This window comes from Mus caroli, unplaced genomic scaffold (genome assembly GCF_978045245.1).
Source record: "Mus caroli unplaced genomic scaffold, Mus_caroli_1 scaffold_3, whole genome shotgun sequence".
In the NCBI taxonomy this organism is placed as follows: domain Eukaryota; kingdom Metazoa; phylum Chordata; class Mammalia; order Rodentia; family Muridae; genus Mus; species Mus caroli.
In genome coordinates this window covers 105,025,873-105,049,514 of record NW_028227258.1, presented here as the reverse complement: position 1 = coordinate 105,049,514, position 23,642 = coordinate 105,025,873, and the positions used below count along the sequence as shown (strand labels likewise).

General features: G+C 41.6%; 1 protein-coding gene across 4 annotated transcripts; it reads right to left on the bottom strand.

The window, feature by feature from the left end:
• Positions 1–8,312: 8,312 nt before the first annotated feature.
• On the bottom strand, positions 8,313–23,243 carry Tm4sf1 (transmembrane 4 L six family member 1). Of its 4 annotated transcripts, XM_029475673.2 has the most exons (7): positions 22,975–23,240; positions 22,770–22,883; positions 15,481–15,951; positions 13,902–13,991; positions 13,666–13,811; positions 10,515–10,695; positions 8,313–8,628 (listed from the first exon to the last, which is right to left on the bottom strand). In XM_029475673.2, exons 3-7 carry the CDS (start codon positions 15,655–15,657, stop codon positions 8,614–8,616), a joined length of 609 nt encoding a protein of 202 aa, XP_029331533.1. In that variant the 5' UTR covers positions 15,658–15,951; positions 22,770–22,883; positions 22,975–23,240; the 3' UTR covers positions 8,313–8,613. The 4 variants fall into 4 exon arrangements, with proteins under 4 accessions (XP_029331533.1, XP_085692006.1, XP_085692008.1 ...); XM_085835880.1 differs by lacking the exon at positions 8,313–8,628 and having other exon boundaries at positions 10,431–10,695; positions 22,975–23,243; XM_085835882.1 differs by lacking the exons at positions 8,313–8,628; positions 22,770–22,883 and having other exon boundaries at positions 10,431–10,695; positions 22,975–23,237.
• Between the last annotated feature and the right edge of the window lie 399 nt (positions 23,244–23,642).

Sequence of the window (23,642 nt, the reverse complement as noted above, 5' to 3'; positions counted from 1 at the left end):
CAAGATGTACATACACTGCTCTACCCAGAGGGAGTTTACTCTTATTTTGAATTGCTTTCTCAAGTTTTGAATGTCTAATTATAGCCTTTTCCATTGTACAGAACAATCTCACGCTGCGTACATACAACTGAAAGTACTAGAGCAGGACCATTGTGGATTGTTTTCCCCATGCTCAATCACTTGTGAATCGCCGGAACTCCTTTAATATGAACTGGACTGTATCTTTTTTCACATGCTTATATTTTTATAATTTGAAAAGTACAATAAAATTTGTATTTTTAAAGTTTGCTAAAAAGGGATAGGAAGGGGCAGATCTTGAGATCTACGACCCACTGTTTTTGAGTCCATACTTTTTCCATAACTGTCCTTAATACAGCATCTCTGTTCATGGTAGCATACTTTAACCTTGAAACTTTTTTTTTTTTTTTTTTTTTTTGGTCTTGGGAAACAAGAAACTAGGAACTTCAGTTTTGGCTTCCAGACTCCTCCCTAAGATTGACAACCTTTATCACCAAGTCCCTTCTGGTTCCCAGGAACTCCAGCATGATAGTGTGGTGGTTTGAATGAAAATGGCCCCCATACACTCATAGGAGTAGCACTATTAGAGGTATGCCCTCCTTGGAGTTAAGTGTGGCCTTGTTAGAAGAAGTGTGGCACTGGAGGTGGCCTTAGAGCTTTCAAATGACTAAGCCAGGCCCAGCGTCACTTTCTCTTCCTGCTGCCTACCAATCTCCAGCACTATGTCTGCCTGTGTGCTGTCATGGGAACCATAATGACAGTGGACTAAACTTCTGAACTTCTCATCAATCCCCAAGTAAATGTCTTCCTTTAGAAAAGTTGCTGTGGTCATGATGTCTCTTCACAGCAATAAAAACTTAACTAAGTCAGAAGTTGGTACCAGGGACTAGGGTATTACTGTGATAGACCTGACCATGTTCTTGTGTAGAGGAATGTGGACTTTGGAATGCTGGATTAGAAGAGCAGTTTAACAATTTAAGTGGAGATTAATGGACCATCCTAGTAGGACCATGGAAGACAGAGGTGCTGAGATAATTTGAATGTGGCTGCTTTCTGTCCCTGTCCCCTGCCCTGCCCCCCCAAAAAATCTGCCTGAGGATAAATGAAAGATTTTTGGATTTGCAGAGGAGATTTCAAAACAGCCTAGTGTTGACTTTGCCATGTGGTTATTAGTGGTCAGTCTTATGTAAATCTATAATGAAAAGGAGCAGGCTAAGTAAGGAAAAATACAAAATGTACATACAGTTCAAGGAGCAAAGTGGAACCTGGGAGTACAAAGGAGATAAATCCTATTTTCAAAGACATAGAATGATTAAAGAAAAGCCTGATGCTAAATGGAGTAAAGGGTGCGGTGACCTCAGGGTAGGACCTCACCCAAACAAGCTTCCAATTTGTGAAAAAGAATTGAGGAAAAAGGCTCAGACTATGGTGGTACATGCCTCTAATCCCAACACTCTGGAAGCAGAGGCCAGGCTGGTCTACAGAGCAAATTCCAGGACAGCCGAGCATAGGCAGTGAAGAAATCCATCAAAAATAAAAAGCTGGTGAAAATGTATATGAATGAGGGGGTCATGCTCCAGCCCCAGCAAGCAGGAGAACTTGGGAATTTCAGGTGTACGGGTCTGGCTTTAAAGTCAAGGATAGAAGAAAGGAGTTATAAAATATCTCTCTCTGAGACGAGGGAAAGAGACCAAAGTGACAGAAGTGTTCCTGCATGGAGCCCAGAGAGTCCACTGTATGAAGCCTAAAGTCTGGATTAGCTTAGGGACCCCAAAAGACTGGAAATGCCAGAGCTATGGGATATCTACCAAGAAGAGTCACTAACAGGAAATGAAAACAGCCCCCAGCCTAAGAGAAAGACAAGTATAGCAGTCAACAAAGCTGAAACAAGTTGGAGATCTGAAAAATACTTTGACATTAGACATGGAGTTGCAGAATTTGGCATTTGCCTACCTGGTTTTCAGTCTTGCTTTAGTCCAGTATTTTCTTATTTGCTCCCTTTTCTCCCTTTGGTAATAATGTATATACTGGTAATAATGTCTAGTCTGGAAGCATATGATCTGATTTTTCATTTTGATTTTTAGAAATGATTACAGTTAAGGGATTGCCATGAAACTTTGGACTTGAAACTTTTAAACAGGGTTGAGATTGTTATAGACTATGGGGACTTTTGAAGGTGGACTGAATGCATTTCTGCTTTATGATACAGCTACATGCCTATGGGGCTAAGGAGTAGAATGAGATTGTTTGAATGAAAATAGCCTCTATGGGGAGTGCCATTGTAAAGAGATGTGGCCATATGCGAGTAGATGTCATCTTGTTAGAGAAAGAGAATCACGGGGAGTAGAGTGGGCTTTGAGGTTTTCAAAGCTGAAGCCTGGCCCAGTGCTGCTGTCTCTTCCTGATTCCTGTGAATCCAGATGTAGAACTCTCAGCTACCTTACCATCACCATGGCTGCCAGTGTGTAGAATGTGTCCTGCCATGATGACAATGTCCCAACCTCTGAACCTATTAACAAGCTCCAATTAAATACCTTCATCTATAAGAGTTGCAGAGACCATGGTATCTCTTCACAACAATGGAAATCTCAATTAAGACAGCTTTAGGCCTTTTCCCTTTTCCATGTTTAAACCCACAGGTTTATAGGAACCTCATCAGAAACCAACCTACTGAGAAAGGAAATGAACTAAACACTCTGTGCAGCTATAAGAGCTCCTGATTTTAATCATGTTAGATTACAATTCCATCATAGGTATCTCTGGATACCTATGGTATTCTCTTATAAAAATGGAGGAAAAAAACAGCTCTGGCTATTATTACTATTATTCTCATTATTATTATTATTATTTATTCACCTTACATCCTGCTCACTGCTCCTTTCCTGGTCACCCCTCCCACAGTCTTTCCCTTCATTCTCCTCCCCTTCTCTTCTGAGCCCTCCTCCCACAATCTTTCCCCTCATCCCCCCTCCCTTTCTCCTCTGAGCTGGTGGCAGCCCCCTTGAGGATCCCCACCCCAATCCTGGCACATCAAGTCTCTGAGGGGCTAGGTGCTTCTTCTCCCACTGAGGCCAGAGAAGGCAGCCCAGCTAGAAGACTATATCCCACATACAGGCAACAGCTTTTGGGATAGCTCACACTCCAGTTGTTCAGGACTCACATGAAGACCAAACTGTACATCCGCTACATATGTGCAGGGATGCCTAGGTCTTGTGTATGTTCTTTGGTTGGTGGTTCAGTCTTTCAGAGCCCCAAGGGTCCAGGTTAGTTGATTCTGTTGGTTTTCCTGTGGAGTTCCTATCCCCTTAGAGGCTGCAATCTTTCCTCCTGTTCTTCCATAAGAGTCCCCAAGCTCCATTCACTGTTTACTTGTGGTATCTGTATCTGTCTGAGTCAGCTGTTGGGTAGAGCCTCTTAGTGGACAACCATGCTAGACTGCTGTCTGTAAGCATAACAGATTATCACTAAAAGAGTCGGGGATTGGTGCTTGCCTTTGGGATGGGCCTCAAGTTGGTTCAGTTATTGGCTGACCATTCCCTCAGTCTCTGCTCCCTCCCCGGTGCTTGCATTTCTTATAGACAGGATAAATGTGGGGCTGAAAGTTTTGTGTATGGGTTTGTGTCCCAGTTGCTCCATAGGGGTTCCTGCCTGGATATAGGAGGTGGCCTCTTCAGGTTCCGTATTGCCAATGTTGCACATCACAGAGAAGGACACCCCCCATGATTCTCACACCTCCTTTATTCCAATCTCTCTCTCATCCTGGAGATGTCCCCCACCTTTCCACAACTCATCAGTTGCACATGTCCATTCGTTTTCATGGCCATCTGGCCATCTCTCCTGTCCCTCTGCACACCTTATCCTGACAACCCCCCCCCTACTCCCTTCCCATCCCCTCTCCCATCCAGCTCCCTCCCTCTATTTACCTTTTATAACTATTTTATTCCCCCTTCTAAGTGAGATCAAACATCCTTGCTTGAGCCTTCCTTCTTGTTCAGATTTTTTGGGTTTGTGGTAGCATAGGAATCCTGTACTTTATGGCCAATATCCACTTATAAGTGAGTACATACCACACATGTCATTTTGGGACTGGGTTACTTCACTCAAGATGATATTCTCAAGATCCATCCATTTGCCTGCAAAATCCATGATGTCTTGATTTATAATAGCTGAATAGTATTCCATTGAGCAGATGTACCACATTTTCTTTATCCATTCTTCAGTTGAAGGTCATCTAGTTTGTTTCCAATTTCTGGCTATTACAAATAAAGCTGCCATAAACATAGTTGAGCAATTGTCTTTGTGGGATGGTGGAAAATCTTTTGGATATATGCCCAGGAGTGGTACAATTGGGTCTTGAGGTAGAACTATTTTCAGTTTTCTGAGAAACTGTCAAATTGATTTCCACAATGATTGTACAAGTTTACACTCCCACCAGCAATGGAGGAGCGTTCCCCTCATTCCACATCCTTGCCAGCATCTGCTGTCAGTTGAACAGCTCTGCGGTTTTGTTTTGGGTTTTGGGGGGATTTGTTTTGTTTTTTGCTTTTTTTTATTAAGTTATTTATTTCGTTTAACATCTTGATGGAAGCCTCTCCTCCCTCTTCTCCTCCCAGTCTTTAACTCTCATTTCCTCGCCCACATCCACCCTACCTCCCCTTCTCCTCAAAAAAAGCAGAAACTTCCAGTGACTATCAACCAGCCTTGGCATTACAATACACAGGAAGACTAGGTACGTCTACTTCTATTGAGGTTAGACAAGGAAGCCCAGTTAGGGGAAAGGTATCCAAAGGCAAGCAATGTAGTCAGAGATAGCTGCTGCTCCTGCTTTAGGAGTGCCACATAAAGACTCCACTGCACAACTGTACAGAGGGCCTAGGTCTGTACCATGTATGCTCTCTGGTTGGTAGTTCATTCTACATGAGTCCTCATGGACCCAGGTTAAGATGGTTCTGTAGGTTTTCTTGTGGTGTCCTTAACCCATCTGGCACCTTCAATCCTTCCTCCCACTCTTCTACAGGATTCCCCAAGCTCCACTTAGTGTTTGGCTGTGGGTCACTGCAACATTTTCCTCAGTTTCTGGGTGAAGCCTCTCTGATGAGAGTTATGTTAGGCTTCTGTCTGCAAGGATAGCAGAATATCATTAATAGTGTCACAGTTGGGCTGGCGAGATGGCTCAGCAGGTAAGAGCACTGACTACTCTTCCGAAGGTCCTGGGTTCAAATCCCAGCAACCACATGGTGACCCACAAACCCCATAATGAGATCTGATGCCCTCTTCTGGTGTGTCTGAAGACAGCTACAGTGTACTTGTGTATAATAATAAATCTTTTTAAAAAAATTGTGTCACAGTGAGCTCCCTCTCATGGCATGGGCTTCAAACTGTGCCAGTCATTGGTTGGCCCTTTCCTCAAATTCTGCTCCACCTTTTATCACTGCATATCTTGTAGGCAGGACAAATTGTGGATCTAAGGTTTTGTAGCTGGGTTGGTGTCCCAACCCCTCCATTGGAAGTCTCGTCTGGTTACAGGAGATGGCCAATTCAGATTCCATATCCCTCATTACTAGGAGTCTTAGCTAGGGTTACCCTCATAGATTTCTGGGAATTTCCATTGTCCTATGTTTAAGAACTAATTTCTTAAGTTTCTAAGATGTAATTAAAAAGCCTCTGACAATTATTTCCTACTCTCCCTTGGGAAGTCCATTCCCAGTCTCGGGATTGTCTCACGATTTGACACTCTCATGAGAAGCCCACAGTGACACTTGGACATGTTTTTTTTCTTTCAAAGTGATTCTTTCTCCTAGCCCTCAGGGTTAAAGCTTTTATTACAATTTCTTTAATAAAGTCAAAGTCTTGAAATTCTTTTCTGCACTAATGTCACAAGTCCCAACCTAGCTTGCATTGAGGTCCATAAAAGATTAGGGAAACTCTTGAGTTTGCTTCTGTACACTCACCCTGATAGAAATAAAGTCTATTTTTTATTACACAGACCCTTGTTCTTCATTAGGCTACACAGAGACAGCTGCTAATCTTTATCTTTTAAGAGTCTTTTTGAATTTTGTATTGCAGAGATTTTTAACCCAGTACCTGAGAGTTACCTATAGGCTCCTGGGTAGATTTTGGGGGAATGGGGCCACACTTTAGTGGAAAATCAATAGTAGCATCACTTTGTACCAACCTTTAACCAACATGCTAACTGCATTTCCTTTCATTGTGACTTCATGCAATAAAAGAAAGTAGTATTGAAACTAATGTTCCATTTTCACCTAGAGTATTTGTGTATGTTTTTGTATCACACTGAATTGCTCTTGGTACCTCAAAAATCTCAGTTTCACTGGCATCCTGTTTTAAAAGTATAGTAAATTGCTTTACTCACAAGGTTGCAGGTAGAACACATGGACAATTGTCTGTTTGTCTTCAGATGTGAAGCAACAAAGTAGACTATCAAAACAACTACTATATAATTTTGACTTATTTTTATTTTATTTATGTGAATAAATGTTTTATCTGTATGCATGTCTGTGCACCACATGTAGGCACCTGTGGAGCCAGAAGAGAATATTGGATCCACTGACACTGGAGTAACAGACAGTTGTAACCTGCAGTGTGAGTGCTGGGACTCAAAACTAGGTACTCTGGAAGAGCAAGCCGTGCTCTTAACCACTGAGCCATCTCTCTAGCCCCACTTCTAATTTATTTGATAAAATATTATAAGGCGTTGATTTACTTCTTATGTCTATATATTTTATTTTATGTGTTTATAGATATTATTAGAAAAAGTCTCCAAGTTTCACTAGATTGTCAGAGGGATCATAGCACAAAGATGTTAGAACTTTGGATCAGCCACCACAGCAGGTATCTTGCCTAAAGGAAGTATGCACCTGTCTAATAGCAAACAAAATTCTATTAACTCTCTTGTCTGTTATGCAGGACAATGAATAACCAAAGCCAAGTCCTCTGTATAAAATCCCAATCGTATTATCTGAATGTGTTTCGTTAATAGTTGGTCCTTGGATGGTCCTAGGAGATAGAAGGGACTTTAGAAGTAGGACCTTGTTGGAGGAAGTGAGTTGTTGGAGGACGTGAATCTGAAGGTTACATCTGGTCCCCAGTCCCTTTCTCTATCTGCTTCCTCTCTACCATAAAGTGATCTGTGTCCTGTTATGCATGCTCCTACCCGAAGGATGTTCTACTTTCCCACAGGCCCATGATCAGTGCAGCCTGTACCCCCCAGACTGAAAGCTCCGAAACCATGAGCAAATACATAGTTCTATCCCCCTCTAAGTAATTCTGCCAAGCAGTTGGTTAAAGGATCCTTTTACATTAAAATAAATAAATAACAAGGTGTAATTTGTGCACCAAGAGAGAAAAACATGCTACCTTACCCAGGACTTTGATAACTGGAGCACCCAGCAGAAAGAAAGATATCTAGCTGATTTGAGAGCCTCGAGGGATAGCATAGCCATGGTTATCTGTTGATAGAAAAGGCAGAAGAGGGGATAAGGCAGGGAAAGCAGGAGAGAGGACCCAGAGGAAAGCAAGCCCTAGGCATAGATGCTACCCAACCTGAAGACCACAGGTCACTGAGAAGGAGGGAAAAACAGAAGCTGTGGACAATGACATTGGCTTGTCCTACTCAGTGTATTCACTGTGTGTAACCTTTCAAATCAAATTCTATTACGTTAGAAACCAGATCTCCAGACCCAGAAGCCTGTACTCTGAAAACGTCTTTTGTCTTCCAGGAAAGGTAATAGATCTTCCTGTTAGGAAGAAGTCCTCTCTACGTGACTCCGATAAATTGTCTGATGAGAGAGGGTGTCACTTCAGACATAAAACTAAAACCACAGGTGAATGATAGCGAATACTTAATTTTATGCTCAGAAGCAAGCTTGGGAAGCATTCCCTTGTGAGCTTCCTGACCCTGCCCCACCTCTCTTCTGTTTTCCCACCGTTTCTCATTTTCCTTCTTGTCTAACTATCCTGACCTTCCTCTTTACAGAAACAGTCTTTGTCTTTGCAAGGCAAAAAGGTTTCTACAAGCTGCACAACTTCAGCCTTGAGTAGTGTTCACAGACATTGTCAGTATTATATATTTCCTCTCCCATACTTGGGTTAGCGCACTCTCAATGAGATTTCCCAATCCAGGTAAGTGCTTTTCTCTCACTTCAGAGGGTTTCTTAGAGATTCATTCACATACAAATGGGAAAAAGCATATGAACAGTAAAATATATCTTTCTTGTTTTTTTTTTATTTTGGTCCTTCTTGGTCTTAAAAAGGAAATCGGAGATCTTTTATTAAAAAAAAATGCACATATGCACAATAGTTAGCTCTGATTTTTATCTCAAACACTGAAGAGTTTATCTCAGCTATGCTGAGAACAGTCCTTAAGTCTGTAAAATCCCTTCGGAGAGAGTGCAGTTTGCTGCCTTGTTTGGTTTGTGAATGTAGACACTGACATCATGTGCTGATGTCAGCACATTTCCTTACAAAAGCAGAAAGGGTGGGATGTGGCACAAGGTGCAAAGTCTCACAACACAGGGAAAATATACAAATTACAGTGAAATACAGGAAGCACGCCCTTCTGTCTTGTGTTCTTTTTTAGCAGTTATATTGCTGTAAAGAAAATAAAATTTACATTAGCTTATTACCAGTGTCAACACAAAATGCACAGTCTTATTCAAAGTAAACATAACATAGAATATTTTTTTTTCATCAAAACTAGGCCAGCCACACCATTAGGGATCAGATAGAGCTCACAAAATGTTTCCCAAACAAACCAGACCCACTTACTTCCCCAGGAAAATTTACAGAAAGTGTTCATGGAAACTTCAGGATACTGACACAGAATTGGCTTGTAGTGTGTTTGTGTTGGGTCACGATTCTAGGGGAGTAACTTAAAATAATGCCGTGGGAATTTCAAATCAAATGCTACCAAGTTAGGAGTCAGCTCTCCTAAACTAAATCCCCTGTCCTGAGAGAGCACCTTTTGTCTTGCAAACAAAGGTCATAGATCTTTCGAAATGTTAAGAAACAGCACTTTGTACAGTGACTCTGACCACAGACCACATGCTTGCCTCCACCTCAGGAAGTTATCTCTCCTCACAAAACACAGAATCAATTTTGTCCACCGACTCCGTCGGCTATGCCCCAAATGCCCCAGCACCAAAGGCCAGCAGCAGCTGAGTTCATTCTCTGCTTTGTCTGAGTTTCAAGGAACAGCATAGGTTTGCGTTTAGGAATCAATCTCAAAGGTTGATTCTGTTCTCCTTCCCCTCAGTTGCCTTAAAAAAAAAAAAAAAATGCCATACTAAAATTTTCCCACTAGGCTGTTTTCCTGGAAATTTGGCAGGATCCCAAAGAAATTCTTAATCTTGTGGATTTGCCTGATAGATAAAGCTAGAAATAAATTGTAACTTCCTCTCAAAATGAATAAAAAATTTCCCATATATTTTTAGCAAAGGGTTTCCCAGTAGCCCTGACTTTTAGTTTCTATTAGGTTTTATTTGTTTGCTGGTTTCTTATTTTTATATTTGCGGGGGCGGGAGGGGGTTGCTTTGTTTTGTTTTGTTTTGCCTTATTTCCAAGGCAAGTCAAAAGACATTGAATTAGGAGATAAATGGAATGAAATAGAAAATATAAGTGAAATAATTTTACTTTATCTTGTCTTAAATAATAAGACATAAAACAGCAACCTCCTAAAATGGCCGATTTTAACTTCCCATCTGTTCAATAATATACGATTTATAGAGACATAGAAAAAATATTTCAATAAAACAGAAAAAAATAACTTTCCCTGTTACAAACAAGTGGATATTTCATTCCTAGGTCATATCCACAGGAAATGAGAGCTTCCTGGTTTTCTTTCACATAGAGTTTCTTTCACAAGGACATTCAAAGGCTACTAATTGCACTCGATGCTTACTGAGTACGGGTAAGGAATTTTTGTTATTCCTTATTAGGAAAGAATTACAGGGAACCAAACAGGACAGGAAATGTAGCACCAAGGTTAAGAGGAAGGGCTTGGGCATAGAATAACTGAAGAGTTGAAGTCTGTTACCTCCTGAGTACGTGATCTTAAACATCTTGTTCAATGCTTGAGTTGAGCATGTGAATGGGGAGTGAGATTAGTGCTAACATCTTATGGAATCAGTGTTGGGTACTATTCATGTGTACTTAGGAACATGAAGGTTAAGTATCTTGACACTCATACCTGTAACCAGAGCTGGGTGGGTGGAACATACAGGGGACTTGACTTGAAGGAGGTACTGTGTCTATAGGCAAGTGTTTCTGTGCCCACAGAACGATCTACAAGCCAAGGTGACTCAGTCTATGAGACTCGGTTCTGCAGCCGAAATTGAATGTAAGAAATGCCTCCCCACAAAGATGAAGTAGAGTAGGTTCTAGTTAGTTGCCTGTGCCTGGTTTTGCCTTTACGGAGAAGAATGGAGCCTTGTTGCCACTACAGGGCTAGACCTCCACACAATCCCACAAGTTCTCACCTGTTGGCGAGAGCAGCAATAGCCGCATAAGCCTCCGAGCATTCCGTTTATTACTTGAATGAGACACAAGATGAATTCAACTGCGGCAAAAGCCAAGAGGATAGAAAATAGAGTCACATGCCACTCCACAATATGCTTGGGCTCATAGCACTTGGACCACATAGAGGAATTCAGAAGGTACCTGTGGATAGAAGAGGAACTTCAGACACGTGCCCACAGTTTAAGAGGATATCTCATAAATTGCCTTTATTGTTTAGAGGTTTTCATTCAGAAACATGAAAATGAATTAACACAATATTATGTGCTAGCTACTCTGTTCCAACAAATGGAAGGGTTTAGCCCAAAGATTATCCCAATGATAAACATAAAATTAAAACACAAATTTTGACACTAATCTAGGATTCTGTGGTTAAAAAATTCACACGTGGGAGATTTTTATATTCTTTAAAAGACATATGACTTCTTGTGAGGAAGAAAAGCAAAAGTATATTAGCATCATGGTTAACACCATGTAACATCTTGTATCATATGGCTGTGAACTAAAAGTAAAAATGGAAAAATGGCTCAGTTCCATGCAGGCAGGGGCAGGACCTATTCCTATTCAGGCTGGGGTAGTAAACTTACAAAACATATTTCTATCCTGTTACCCAGGTTTATCATTGCTTAATCTTTGTCTATGAGCAAGATATTGAGTAAATTTTTTATTTGGAAAATATATTTTACATTATATTTTAAACTTTGGGATCTTAATTAGCATTTTATTAAGCTATTAAACACTTTCCTCTTTTGAAAAGTATCCAAATTCTTCCAAGTTAAAACTCAAGAGGCTTTCATTTTCAAATAAAATTTGTTGATATAATTTTTTTAATTTTTAAGCAAAAAGTTAATTCCCAATAGAAGGTAGAAGGATTTGAGTTCAGCCTCTTTACTTCCATGACATCATGCTCTGTAGCAATGAAGAGCACCTTTTATTCAGTTATTAGACCAAGATGGCTGATCTGCTGCTGTGTGAGTGCAACGTTGAGCTAAAGCTGCACCGTAAGGAACATTCTGTTCTGAAAGAACATGGACTCCAGCAGAAGAACACGGATTGAGAACATCAATGCCAAGTATGGGGATCAGGGAAACAAAGTGAAAGGCTACCATCAAAAAACCCTTCCCAAGAGAAGACCTGTTTATACCCACTCTGCAAGGCTCAGTTCCATGCAGGCAGGGGCAGGGCCTATTCTTCTTACACCCAGCTACCAGCACAGGATCTGGAACATTGTGTATGTTTAAAAATCACAGAATGATAAATAGCAACTTGAACTCTCTTTGCTAAAAAATCACCAGACCATACTAAGGTCATATGTGACTTTATATGTACACAACGTGAGAAATTTCTTCTCGTGCTCGTGTGTGTATGTGTGTGTGTGTGTGTGTGTGTGTGTGTGTGTGTGTAGATACATACATACATACATACATACATACATACATACATACATAGGCATGCCTTGGATCTCTTTCCTAGAATGCCAGCCACTGTTACTCCAGAGTAGTATTTGAATTCCCAATAAAGTAGGATTCAATCATGTGGGAATGAACATCCAGGAGTGACTTAACCCAACAACAAGGCCTGGTACAATTTCTTATCACTTCTTCCTGCCCCAGCTTGAAACCAAACATCTAACATTGGAACAGTACACTGAGCCAATAAGATTCAACTTGTTGATTTAAGACAAAACTTACCACCACCACTCCACCCCTAAAAAAATCAAAACAGAACAAGAATATGGTGTTCTGTCCCTGTGTTTCTGCTTGTCAGTAAAACAAAGGCTTTTATTCAGGTCACACAGAGTCAAAATTTTCTTTAGCTCTGTTTAACTACTGAAAATTTAATCAGTGGCTTGGAACTGCTAACAGTTATTCTATGTATTGAGATCCCTAAACAGATTCAAATAAAGAATGATCTAGAAGAAAAAAGACTTTTTTTTGAGAAGCATAAGTGAGACAGATGTACAAACAGCTCTTAAAATCTGTTTAGTAATAGGCATAACCCTGGATGTACTTGGGATCATTTTCTATGAGCACGTTATGTTCTGAGCAAAGTTGATGACAGTTGGAGACATTAAGACTCCAACTTCAATAAGTACTGGGTTTTCTTCAGAGGCTACCATTCTTTCATGTTCATCCTAAACTAACTCTGGCCGTGATCACAATGTGTCAGCCATCACATGAGCATTTCACACGGATCGCCTCATTAATGCTCATGACAACTGCCATTCTCTAGATGAAGTCACTGAGAGACAGGAAAATTAGTTCACGTCTTCCTGTTCTTAGTGAGTGAGGCGCTCGGCCCGGGGGATATCTGGCACTTCATTCTGAACTCTGTTGGAACCTGCACTCACATATGCATGCATGCATGCATGCATGCATGCACGTGCGCACACGCACACACACACACAATATCTTTTCTTTTAAAGAAGGCAAGTCAGGAAAGAACAATCTATACTCGTCCATCACCAGCTTTTCTGATTCTGTTCTTCTGTCATAACTGACTAAAAACAGGAAATCCCAGAATAAGACAATGGGCCTGTCTTAACGACACTGAAGCTGGAGTAGTGGGGAAGACCTTTGCTCTGTCTCTTGGTAACTTGAATCAAGGGTGTATGTGTTATACATGCTTCACGTATGCAGGCATAGGGTGGAAGCATTGTTTGTCCTAGGTTTTGAATACATAAAAATACTATAATACTGTTCTATGACCTAGTAAAATGTGCTGCATTTGACCTGAGTGTCATTGGGGTTTGCAGCACATACTAGCTGAGCACAAACGCTATGAGGCAGACAACCTGGACTCAAAGATTCACTAGTACTTTCTAGCAATGGGACCTTGCACAGATCACTTCATCCTTCCCTGCCCCCTTTTCTCATTTGTAAAAGAAAAGGAATTATGGGAGCATCTCCATACGGTCGTTGTAAGAACAAAATCAGTGAATATATGCAATAGTATATTCACGGATTAGAATTTCCCCAGGTTGATGACTGCCCATCTATCCTTACATATTGCATGATTTAGAGTAAGGAAATATTGGATGGGTGAATAGATAGATAACTTAGTTTTAAGTATTGTGGTTAAGAATGTGTTACTAGGTAAAGAACAGTTACATACTGTCCCTCAGTGCTGGCAAAAGTGTAATTCCATACTCCATTGGCATCGCTGCACTTTGGTCCTTCTGCCAAACCCAGTGATGCCACAATGACACAGTAAGCAGATCCCACGATTCCAATCAGAGCAGCCAGTACAGAAGAAAGCATCTATGGAAAGGAAAAAGCAAGAAGTGACCCTCCATCCTGTGTCAGAAACGAAGCACATTCCCCAGGATGCAGCAGCACCGGGAGGCTTACCGAGCATCGCTTGCCGTAGTTTTCATAGCCGCAGCAACCACAGCAGTCCTCTTCATCCATCCCAATGAACACAAACGCTGGCAGGAGCATCTGCTCAGAAGGCAAACAGAATCAAGTCATGGCCTTTCCTGATTTCCTATGGGTGGGGTCAGGAGTTTCTGTAAAATATATCTATGTCCTCTGATTAGGTCAACCAAGTATCATGAATGATGTAAAGGCCTAAGAAGAGTCGAAAGTATTACATTTGCTTGTTTCCATGTACAGTGAGTGAGCACACAGAATGTGAAATAATAACCTGTAAATGTGACCTGTCAGCACTGTTAAATGTAAAATCTGTCTTTAAATATCATTCCCCCCCATCCTCATCAAACATAGAAGATCAAATCTTGAGTAGAATGGCTGAAACATTTTGAGTACGTAGAAAACATAAACATTTTTCATAAAAAAAAATGATCTGTTTCTTTGAAGATACAAAGGCTCCAGTTCAACTCAGCAATGGTGCTCTTCATGTAAGAATGAGCTACTTGAAATTTAAGCCCAAAAACAGTGAGTATGCCCATTTGTATTATTTGCACTGATTATGGGAACATGAACGATAGTGATGCTTAAGTTCAAAGCACATGCCAGGCAGTGGTGGCGCATGCCTTTAATCCCAGCACTTGGGAAGCACAGACAGGTGAATTTATGAGTTTGAGGCCAGCCTGGTCTACAGAGTGAGTTCCAGGACAGCCAAGGCCATACAGAGAAACCCTGTCTCGAAAAACAAAAAACAAAAAGTTCAAAGCACATTTGCCACGCCAATGCCACGAGGAGTCCATTAGGTTTCAACATCTTAATTTTAATTGACAAAGGAAATAGTGTTCTCTGCGATCGTAACAATTCCATAAAATTTCTCTTTGCAGTTCTTAAGTCTAGCATTTTAAGTGGACAAAGTCAAATGTGTCTACATTCCATCTGTGTGGAGATGGAAACTAATACTTCACCTCCCATTGTGTCAAGTAAATTCCTCCCAACTTCAACTAAAAACAATCTGTAAGGGGGAGGGAGAATAAACCAGCACATTCCATCGTTAGACTGAGATGCTAACCTGCTTCTAACTCCACCCTCAGGAGACCACTTACAGTTATTAGAAAATACCAGTTCACTCCCTAAATGTTTTCCCATGTCCTAGATGCCTGAAAGTAAGCAGCAGAGAGTAATTTAGACCCCAAACTGTTGTCTCAGAGCCAGCCAACTCTCTCCAGCTCCAAATGAGGACTGACCATTGCTCCGGCACTCAGAAACTCGATAGTCTCTCAAGTCTCCTTGGAAACTGATCATTTCTCAAGCTGTAAAGTAAAAACTTCTGAGAAAAGAGACTTCTCTCTAAGGTGAAAGGTTTTACTAAAGCAACATCTAATAAGGTCAGCAAAAGTTTAACACAACCTTAGAATATTCTGCTCTCAAAGAGAGAGCGCAGCAACAACGACAAAATCCAGTTTTTACAGATGGGCATTATAGAAAACGTCGCATGAGAAGAATACACTCTGCCGTTCGAGAGGAGAGGAAGTTTTAGTGATAATAGTTCTGAGTGACTCACCAGCAGGCCTCCGCCTACAATGCCGGCAAAATACCACACGAAACGGCTGAGGTGGTCCTCTGTAGCATACTTTGTCTCCCCATTAGGAAAGTAGAGCAAAGCATTAGCTACGATGCAGAAGACAGCAGCCCACACCAGAGAGTATCCGATGTATCTTGCACACTTTACATAGCACATAGTGGCACCAGGAGTCCTGCAGGCTTTCCTCTGTTCCCTCTCTTCAGCTCAGCGGTTCCACAGATCGGATGATAGCGTGCCCCTTTGTGGAGAAAGCCGATGCTCACAGCCCATTCCTGCTAACACTTAAATAGTGCCAGTGCTTAGTGCCAGTAAACGAGGTTCTAAGCTTTCATTGGTCCAGACTTCAGACTCCGGTTGGGGTGGAGGGAAGTAATGGAGTGCCCCGCCCTTCAAATGAAATCCTTGGGACAACGAAACCAGTAGTAGGATGTGAGAAACATCCTCAGTCACCTGCAAGAGAGAAAATGACTAATCCACTATGCCGCTTGCTCACAGGATAAAGACGAAGGGGAAGTCTGGCACAGTCTTCCAGTAACTGTTTAGAGACGGATGCTTTGGGCCTTGGAAAGAGCTGTGATCTCTCTCTTGCAGCCTTTTGGACCGTTTCCAGTCTGAGGCTGTGTTCACTTCTACATTGACACCAATTTAATTTGCGACCTGGGGCAAGTTTCCTAAGCTCTGAGCTCATTTCCGTGTCTGATTGAGGCAACGTGTCCAAGCTGTCACCCACAGATTTAAGGAGGCTGCTGGGAAAATTACAGAGTGGCTTCTTTTCCTCTGCCTGCGGCTAGCTAGGCAGGACAGATCCCATAGCTGGGTTCCCTGGGTCAGCGCGACTGAGGGCAGCTGCCTCAGAGAGAGATGGTATCCAACAACACAACAGCTCAAACATTCCTGACTAATGCCGTGTAGCAAAGCAGTGCCAGAAAAGGTGAAGGAGGCCCACGGCACGGCTTAGGGTGGAAGCTGGAAGAAGAAGGGGCTCATTTGCCCTTCCTTGGTAGGTCAGATAAGGAAGCTGAGAAAGACTGAAGAACCTAGAGACTCCAGCTTAGATCAGTAGTATCTCAAAGCTATAGAAAAGGAGTGGATGCTCACAGTCAGCTATTGGATGGATCACAGGGCCCCCAATGGAGGAACTAGAGAAAGTACCCAAGGAGCTGAAGGGAACTGCAACCCTATAGGTGGAACAGCAATATGAACTAACCAGTACCCAGGAGCTCTTGCCTCTAGCTGCATATGTATCAAAAGATGGCCTAGTCGGCCATCACTGGAAAGAGAGGCCCATTGGACTTGCAAACTTTATATGCCCCAGTACAGGGGAATGCCAGAGCCAAAAAGGGGGAGTGGGTGGGAAGGGGAGTGGGGGGGTGGGTATGGGGGACTTTTGGGATAGCATTGGAAATGTAAATGAGGAAAATACCTAAAAAAAAAAAAAAAAAAAAGGATACAATCTGCCACTAAACAGCGCAGAGACTAACAATAAGTGATGAAGTCACATTCCCAACTGGACTGAAGAAATAAATAAATGTAAATGCCGGAAAACCGGAACCATCTGGGTGTGTGCAGAGTTAGACCCATAAAAGTCTCACTCTGTCTCCAGCACACTTCTAACAACAGGGTGTATGGTCTTTGTGCTGGATTGTGAGTCCTGTCTAGATAGCATCCCATAGCTGATAAGGCTGAAAGAGCAATATAGGCAAATGGCTGAATTCTTTTAAAACATAGCAAAGCACTTAGAAACTGATTTTCCTAAAAGGCATCCACTCCTTGCTTTGCCTACAAGGTCAGTGGAAGCAGACTGGAGTCTGCCACCTTTACCTTTTGTCTTGCATTCCTATCCTTTACTTTGGGTCTCCTACTTACCTGCACATGCTGATAGGTAAATCATTCATGATGTGTCTCTCTAGAAACTGCTAATAGTTAGCCTATGTCATTCTCCTTCAAGGGGACAAGCACAAGATGAAAGAGCTGGCATCTTACTATCAACCTTCTAGGCCTCTAAAAGGCATCTCATGGTCTCTAGTCTGGTCATTATGGATTGCAAAAAGAGCAGAGCCTGATAGAACAGACCACCCTCCAGATGAGGGAAGTTATTCAAAATAGGAGGCTATACTCTGGAGCCCTAGTAGTAATCTCCAAGGAACCAGCTTGTTCTCTCGAGTGTTAAGGGCCCTTCTGAATACTTGCAGAAACATCACTCTTAACCCCTGCCCCAGTTCTTTCTCCAAATATAAAGCTCACCTCAGTGCACTGAAGATGAGCATTCGGTCATTGGACAACATTATTTAGTCCTGTTCAGTGTATATTGATTAAATCTCCCTTCTCTGTGATAAATTATTGTGATAATTTATCTTTCTAAGTGGCATATTAAACCAGGTGGTATTCTGCCCTTAAACCCCAGTTACACTTAGTTGGAGTGTTTTCATTATAATCTGCTATTCTATTGATCTGTCCCATTAATAGCCAAAATGGGGGAAAGTGTCCATTTGAGGACTTTGCCCCCTAACCCCTAGTTTTGAAATCCTCTGCTGTCTTCTCTCTCCCATGCCTGTGATCAGGAGTGCAAAGAAGAGAGGGTGTGGGGCTTGGATATTTCAGAAAGTATGAAGTAAGACACAGTATCCCTTCCTTCCAGCTTTGTGAACTGAGGCAAGTCATTTACCTTCCAAGACTGTCCCTTTGTCTGCACAACTATATTAGAAGAGAACCTGAACCAATGGTTAGATTTACCAAGTCTGTGACTGTGTTGCTATGATAGTGATTCTCTCCAAAAAGAAAAAACAAAATCCAAACAAAGGAAAAGAAAGAAAAAAGCAATGCCATTGTATATAATCAATCACTTTTTCATTATTTCTAGAGATTCATAAGCTCTAATTGAAGCCAATTGGTAGATCATTTTCTATGTCTACTCATTTAATCACACATGAAGATTTAGGACTCACCCACAACACAATGAATAGAAAGTTCCCTGCATGAATTCTTTTTGTTCTCTCAAGTTTAAGAACCAAAACCTCAGATAAAGTTCACTCATGTCTGATGTTCTCTGAGGTTCTTCTTTAACGACCTTTAGCTGTGGCCAGAAGCCATGGAACATAAGCTGCTCGACCTGACCCTGTTGCAAAGATTTGATGTAAGGTATTTTCAGATGAAATGTCAACCTTGTCTTGTGCTTTTGGAATAACAAAATGAAGGGCACAGGGTAGCCAAGAACCAAGAGATTCTCTGCTCTCAACCTTTTGATAGTAGAGGTCTCAGGAGTATGCCACCATGCCTGGCCTTTATAATACATCTTTTCTCCTTACTCACCCTCCTGTCTCCTTCAGAGTCCTGTGCTTCTGCAGATGATCACCTAACCTCAGTTTAGGACTCTGGCTTAAAACTTTAAAAAAACGTGTGATTTGAGGGGACAATTTCTTAACCATGTGGCCATGTTACTAACCAGACCTTAGCTGGGAGATAACCATGGCCTTTCTTTTGGCCTCAAAACTGTTTGATATGCACAATTGCCACCTCCACAGAGCCTTTCTGGTCTCAGTTCATAACCCTTGGTGCTGGTCCTACCTCTAACCCACTTCTGTTTCTGCTCTGAGCATCATCTTCTCTTGGAGCATCATTTTGTAGGCTTCTACTCACATGCAAGTTGAGCTTCCCTGATGTGCAAATCTGATGTCCTGATAGAATGCTCCAAAGTCCAAAATCTTTTCGGCACTGATGTGACAGCACATGTGGAAAAATTCCATATTTGCTCCCATGTAGTGGAGTGCCATCAAAACACTGGCATAGGGCCTGGGAATGGGCCTTTGGGCTCCTGCCCAGCATGTGGAAGGTCGTAACCGAATGCTCATCTTCAGTGCACTGAGGTGAGCTTTATATTTGGAGAAAGAACTGGGGCAGGGGTTAAGAGTGATGTTTCTGCAAGTATTCAGAAGGGCCCTTAACACTCGAGAGAACAAGCTGGTTCCTTGGAGATTAGTACTAGGGCTCCAGAGTATAGCCTCCTATTTTGAATAACTTCCCTCATCTGGAGGGTGGTCTGTTCTATCAGGCTCTACTCTTTTTGCAATAGTCACTAAGTTGATTCCTACTATGACAAAAATAAAATAAAATAGAGCCACCAAACCTAAGATGTATTGAAAATATTTACTGCTATAATTAGCTTCATCCCATGTGTATTGTGCTAGGTGTACACACAAAATATTAAGTATATTTCATGTTCAAGCTTGAGTATATATATATATATATATGTATATATACACACATATATGCATATATATGAATATGGAAACATATATATTACATATTCCATATACATATGTATACAAATATGTAAATATATATACTTACCATATATATGTATGTAATTATATATATATATATATATTACATATTTCAAATATGTAATCTGGAAGCTCAGGTGTTGAATAAAGGAATGCAAACCCATGTAATTTGCCCAGAGGCCTCTCTGAAGACCTGTCTGCTGATGCCTAGTCCCACCCCCACTATTCTCCATCCTATCACACCTAGTGCAGAACTACCATCCCCTGAGATTATCCTGTGTGGTTGCCCATCTCACTCCTCTTTCCCAGACTGCAGGTACCTCTGCGTTGTCTACCATTGTCACCATGCTTGACATAACACCTGGTGTAGTCCAAGTGCTTAGTAAATACTGTTAAGTACTTGAATGCATAAAACAATGGAACCAATGTTCTTTTAAAAGTATGTTTATAAGGTTTATTTCTTTTTATTTCAAGCAGATGGATGTTCTGCCTGCATGTGCTCACTGTGTGTGTGCATGCCTACTTCCTGAGGAGGACAGAGGATGGTATCAGACTCCCTGGAGCTGGGGTTATAGGTGGTTGTTAGGAGCCATGTAGGTTCTTAGAATCAAAGCAGGTCCTCTGGGAGGGCATCCAGCCCCCTTAACTGCTAAGCATCCTCCCAGCTTTCATGCTCCTTTAAACTTGTTCATGGCATGACAATCTAGTAGTCCGTCTGTTTTCAGTACCTTCTGGGAACTCAAGATCCCAGTTTGAAAGTCTTCTTAGATACTCAGGTAATTTTTTCATGGTCCTGACACCACCTGGCTACTTAGTCTGTTTCAACTTATCTGTTCTGTGGTTTCTAATTGTCTATTCATCCCTGATATTTATTGTGTTCACATTATGCCTTTCTATAAAATGGCTGGAAACACAGTGGTAAAGAAAACAAGGTTTTGTTTGTTTGTTTGTTTGTTTGTTTGTTTGTTTGTTTGTTTTTTGCTATTATAGAGCATCCATTCATGAGAAAGACTTGTTTTTAATAAGTGAACTACAGAGCGTCTAAGATTATGGTGAATGGGAAAAGGGGGTCGGGTGAAGGACACGACAGAGTAGATCTCTCTGAGACAGATGATAAACTTTATCTCATGGAGCGTGATGTGAAGCAACAAGTCAACCTATGTAAATCCTGACGCATGTGGCATTTAGCAACAACACAGTTCACATTATTTACTAGTAACTCACTAATTCCAGCCACCCACTCTTCCAGGCAAGACACTTTAACTTCATCTCTGTTTTGTTTATTTTTCTGGGGCTCCATCAATCTGACATCATTGCTTTTGTTTATTGTTATTGTTCCTGATTAGTTTTTAAATACTAGCATCCCAACAGCCCTGGCTCACACCCAGCTCCTGCACACCTCTGGAATCAATGAACGGATGCCTCTGGGAGAATTTTTTTTTTTTTAACTATAGTGTAGAACTGTAGATTCTTGAGCACTGGTCTCAAGCACTCAAACCCATAATTTAGTATGCTGCTCCTTCTAGAAAGTTCTTCCCTGGCCCACCCTACCTGTGCTCCCTGGGCTAAACTCATTACTTCTTCAAGCATGCCTTCAAGTATACTGTACCACCCCACTTCTTCCATGCCTGCTCATGATTTTGTTTTAAACACAGCAAGCCCAACTGTGGCCCACACCATGTGACCACAGGTATGAATCTGTATCCTTTCCAGTGCAAAATGAGACTGAGCTACCAGATATTTGGACACTTCAGCTCACCTCATAAGAGCAGAATACTCGACACAATGGCAGGCATTTCAGTGACTCTCAATAAACACTTGGCAAATGAATAAATATTTGTTCACAGAAATAGATTGAAGTTGAAAATGTTTGGTTCTAAGGTTGTTTGCATATAAGAAAAGTCAACAGAGCTTGAAAAGTTAGGCAGAGCTGACATTTATCATGTTTATGTACTTGTGCATGTGTATGGATGAGAGCAGATATGCATGGCGGCCAGGGGTATGAGGGCAGATTCCTCCTTAATTTTCTATTCACCTTAGTTTTTGATACTACCACTGAATTTGAAGTTCACCAACGGGTTAGACTAGCAGGCCAGGGAGCTCCCGGAGCCTCCTGTCTCTGCCTCGCCAGGGCTGGCATTACAGGCAGGTGCTGCCATGCGCCTTGTTTTACACGGAAACTGGGGATCTGAACTCAGATGGGGATCCTCACGTTTGAACTGAAAGTACTACCAACTTTTCTATCTCCCCAGACTCAAAATTTATTATATTTAAATTTAAAAACATTTAAATCTTACTCATCATTCACAAGCCTGTTTGGGCACTCCATCTAATGTACACAATACTTTCAAGAATAATTCCACAGAAAACTCCTACGATACCAAGTGCCATGTTAGTACAGCTTTTTATGTTGAAAGAACTCTTGAGAGAGTGACTGTCAGTGTTTTCATAGACCACACTGGACATCTTAGAGTTGAAGATGTTAACAGCAAACAACAACAACAACAACAACAAAAACTTTCCCAAAGGTTGTTTAGCTTGTTGGCAATGGAATTTGGTAACCTTTAAGAACTTAAAATTAGAAGCCTATATTTCCGTGTGTTTGTGAGAGTCTAGAGATAGATTCGTACTCAGATCTCCTCTCTCCTGGTTGTATCTACACATATGTCCCTTGCTTGTCTAGAAGACACTGGCTTCTTACTCCTGTGAGTATGACAAGTGCTATAACTCATATGTAGTGACCATGCTCGTTAGAGTTTATGACTATAAGTAACAAATACAAGCTCAGCTGCCTTATCTATAGAAGCATTCATTATGAAATTTCAGATGAGAATAACAGATAGGACCATGGGACTCGGGAGCAAAGGGGAGCAAGAGGGCCTTGGTCATACTCCTTCCTGCATCTTTGTTCTCTCTGTCTGTAGGACTTAGTTTTCTGAACAAACCTGGTTCTACTTTCTCAGTCCACATGAAAGAATACAGCTGTACCTTTTCTTTGAGTCATGAGACGGTGCCCAGAGCAGGTTCTGAAAGATCTGAGTGTCACTAGATACGACTGCATCAGAGATCACACCTGTGAGTCCTGCACAGTTAACTGCAGCTCTGCAAACACATGACAGAAGACACTGTGCTCAGTCATCATGCCTGAAACCAAAAGGAGAAGCACACTCCAGTGGGTGAGTCTAATGCTTACCTGGAGTTGGAGTCTACTAATGTAGGTGGTCTGTAGTTTTCTTTATTTGAAACTGTAATCATGACACACAGGCAAAGGAGCAGTTGAAAAGAAGCAGTAGAAAATGGTCTTACGCACAGCCACCTGGCTTTTCCCCTCTTTAAACTGCAGCTCACTTTGTTCATGGGTTAAAATAAAATTCTAGGTTCAAGATTAAACCAGTGTTGATTTCTTATCCCTTGACATCCTCACGCTTATCTGGTAGATCTCATAAAGCATCTCACAGCAGCCCCCAGCTGAGGAATCTCCCAGGTTTCAGCTGTGTTTTTCAAACAAAGCACTCCCTGCGTTTCCTGGGCCACAACTGAAAGCTCTAAACATGTGGTTCTCCCTGCCCAGCAACAGGCTGCACAGCCTGACTTCCTAGTGGATGGCTTAGATTGGGGTTTCAGAACATGCATGAGACAGACTGTGTGCAAACACTAAATAAAAGAAAGATTTGTTTGCCCCTTGGAGTATCATTTCCTTTGATTTTCAGTAGCTAGAGCCTGTGATCCTGACTTTCTACACAGGGCAAGAATCAGGTCTTCAAAACCACTTGTGTTGACTTGGCTCTAGGGAAGCAGTCTCGAAAGCTGGTCAGAAAAAGCTCCACCCCCAAGGGATTCTGATGAACAGCCAGAACTGAA

Bases quoted from the DNA above. Each gene is read 5' to 3' on its own strand.
- Tm4sf1 (XM_085835880.1), bottom strand. From the start codon at position 15,657: ATGTGCTATGTAAAGTGTGCAAGATACATCGGATACTCTCTGGTGTGG. The intron at 13,812-13,901 runs GTAAGCCTCCCG...TCCTTTCCATAG, and splicing joins ACTACGGCAAGCGATGCTCG to ATGCTTTCTTCTGTACTGGC. The intron at 10,696-13,665 runs GTATGTAACTGT...TTCTATCCACAG, and splicing joins TTTGCCAGCACTGAGGGACA to GTACCTTCTGAATTCCTCTA.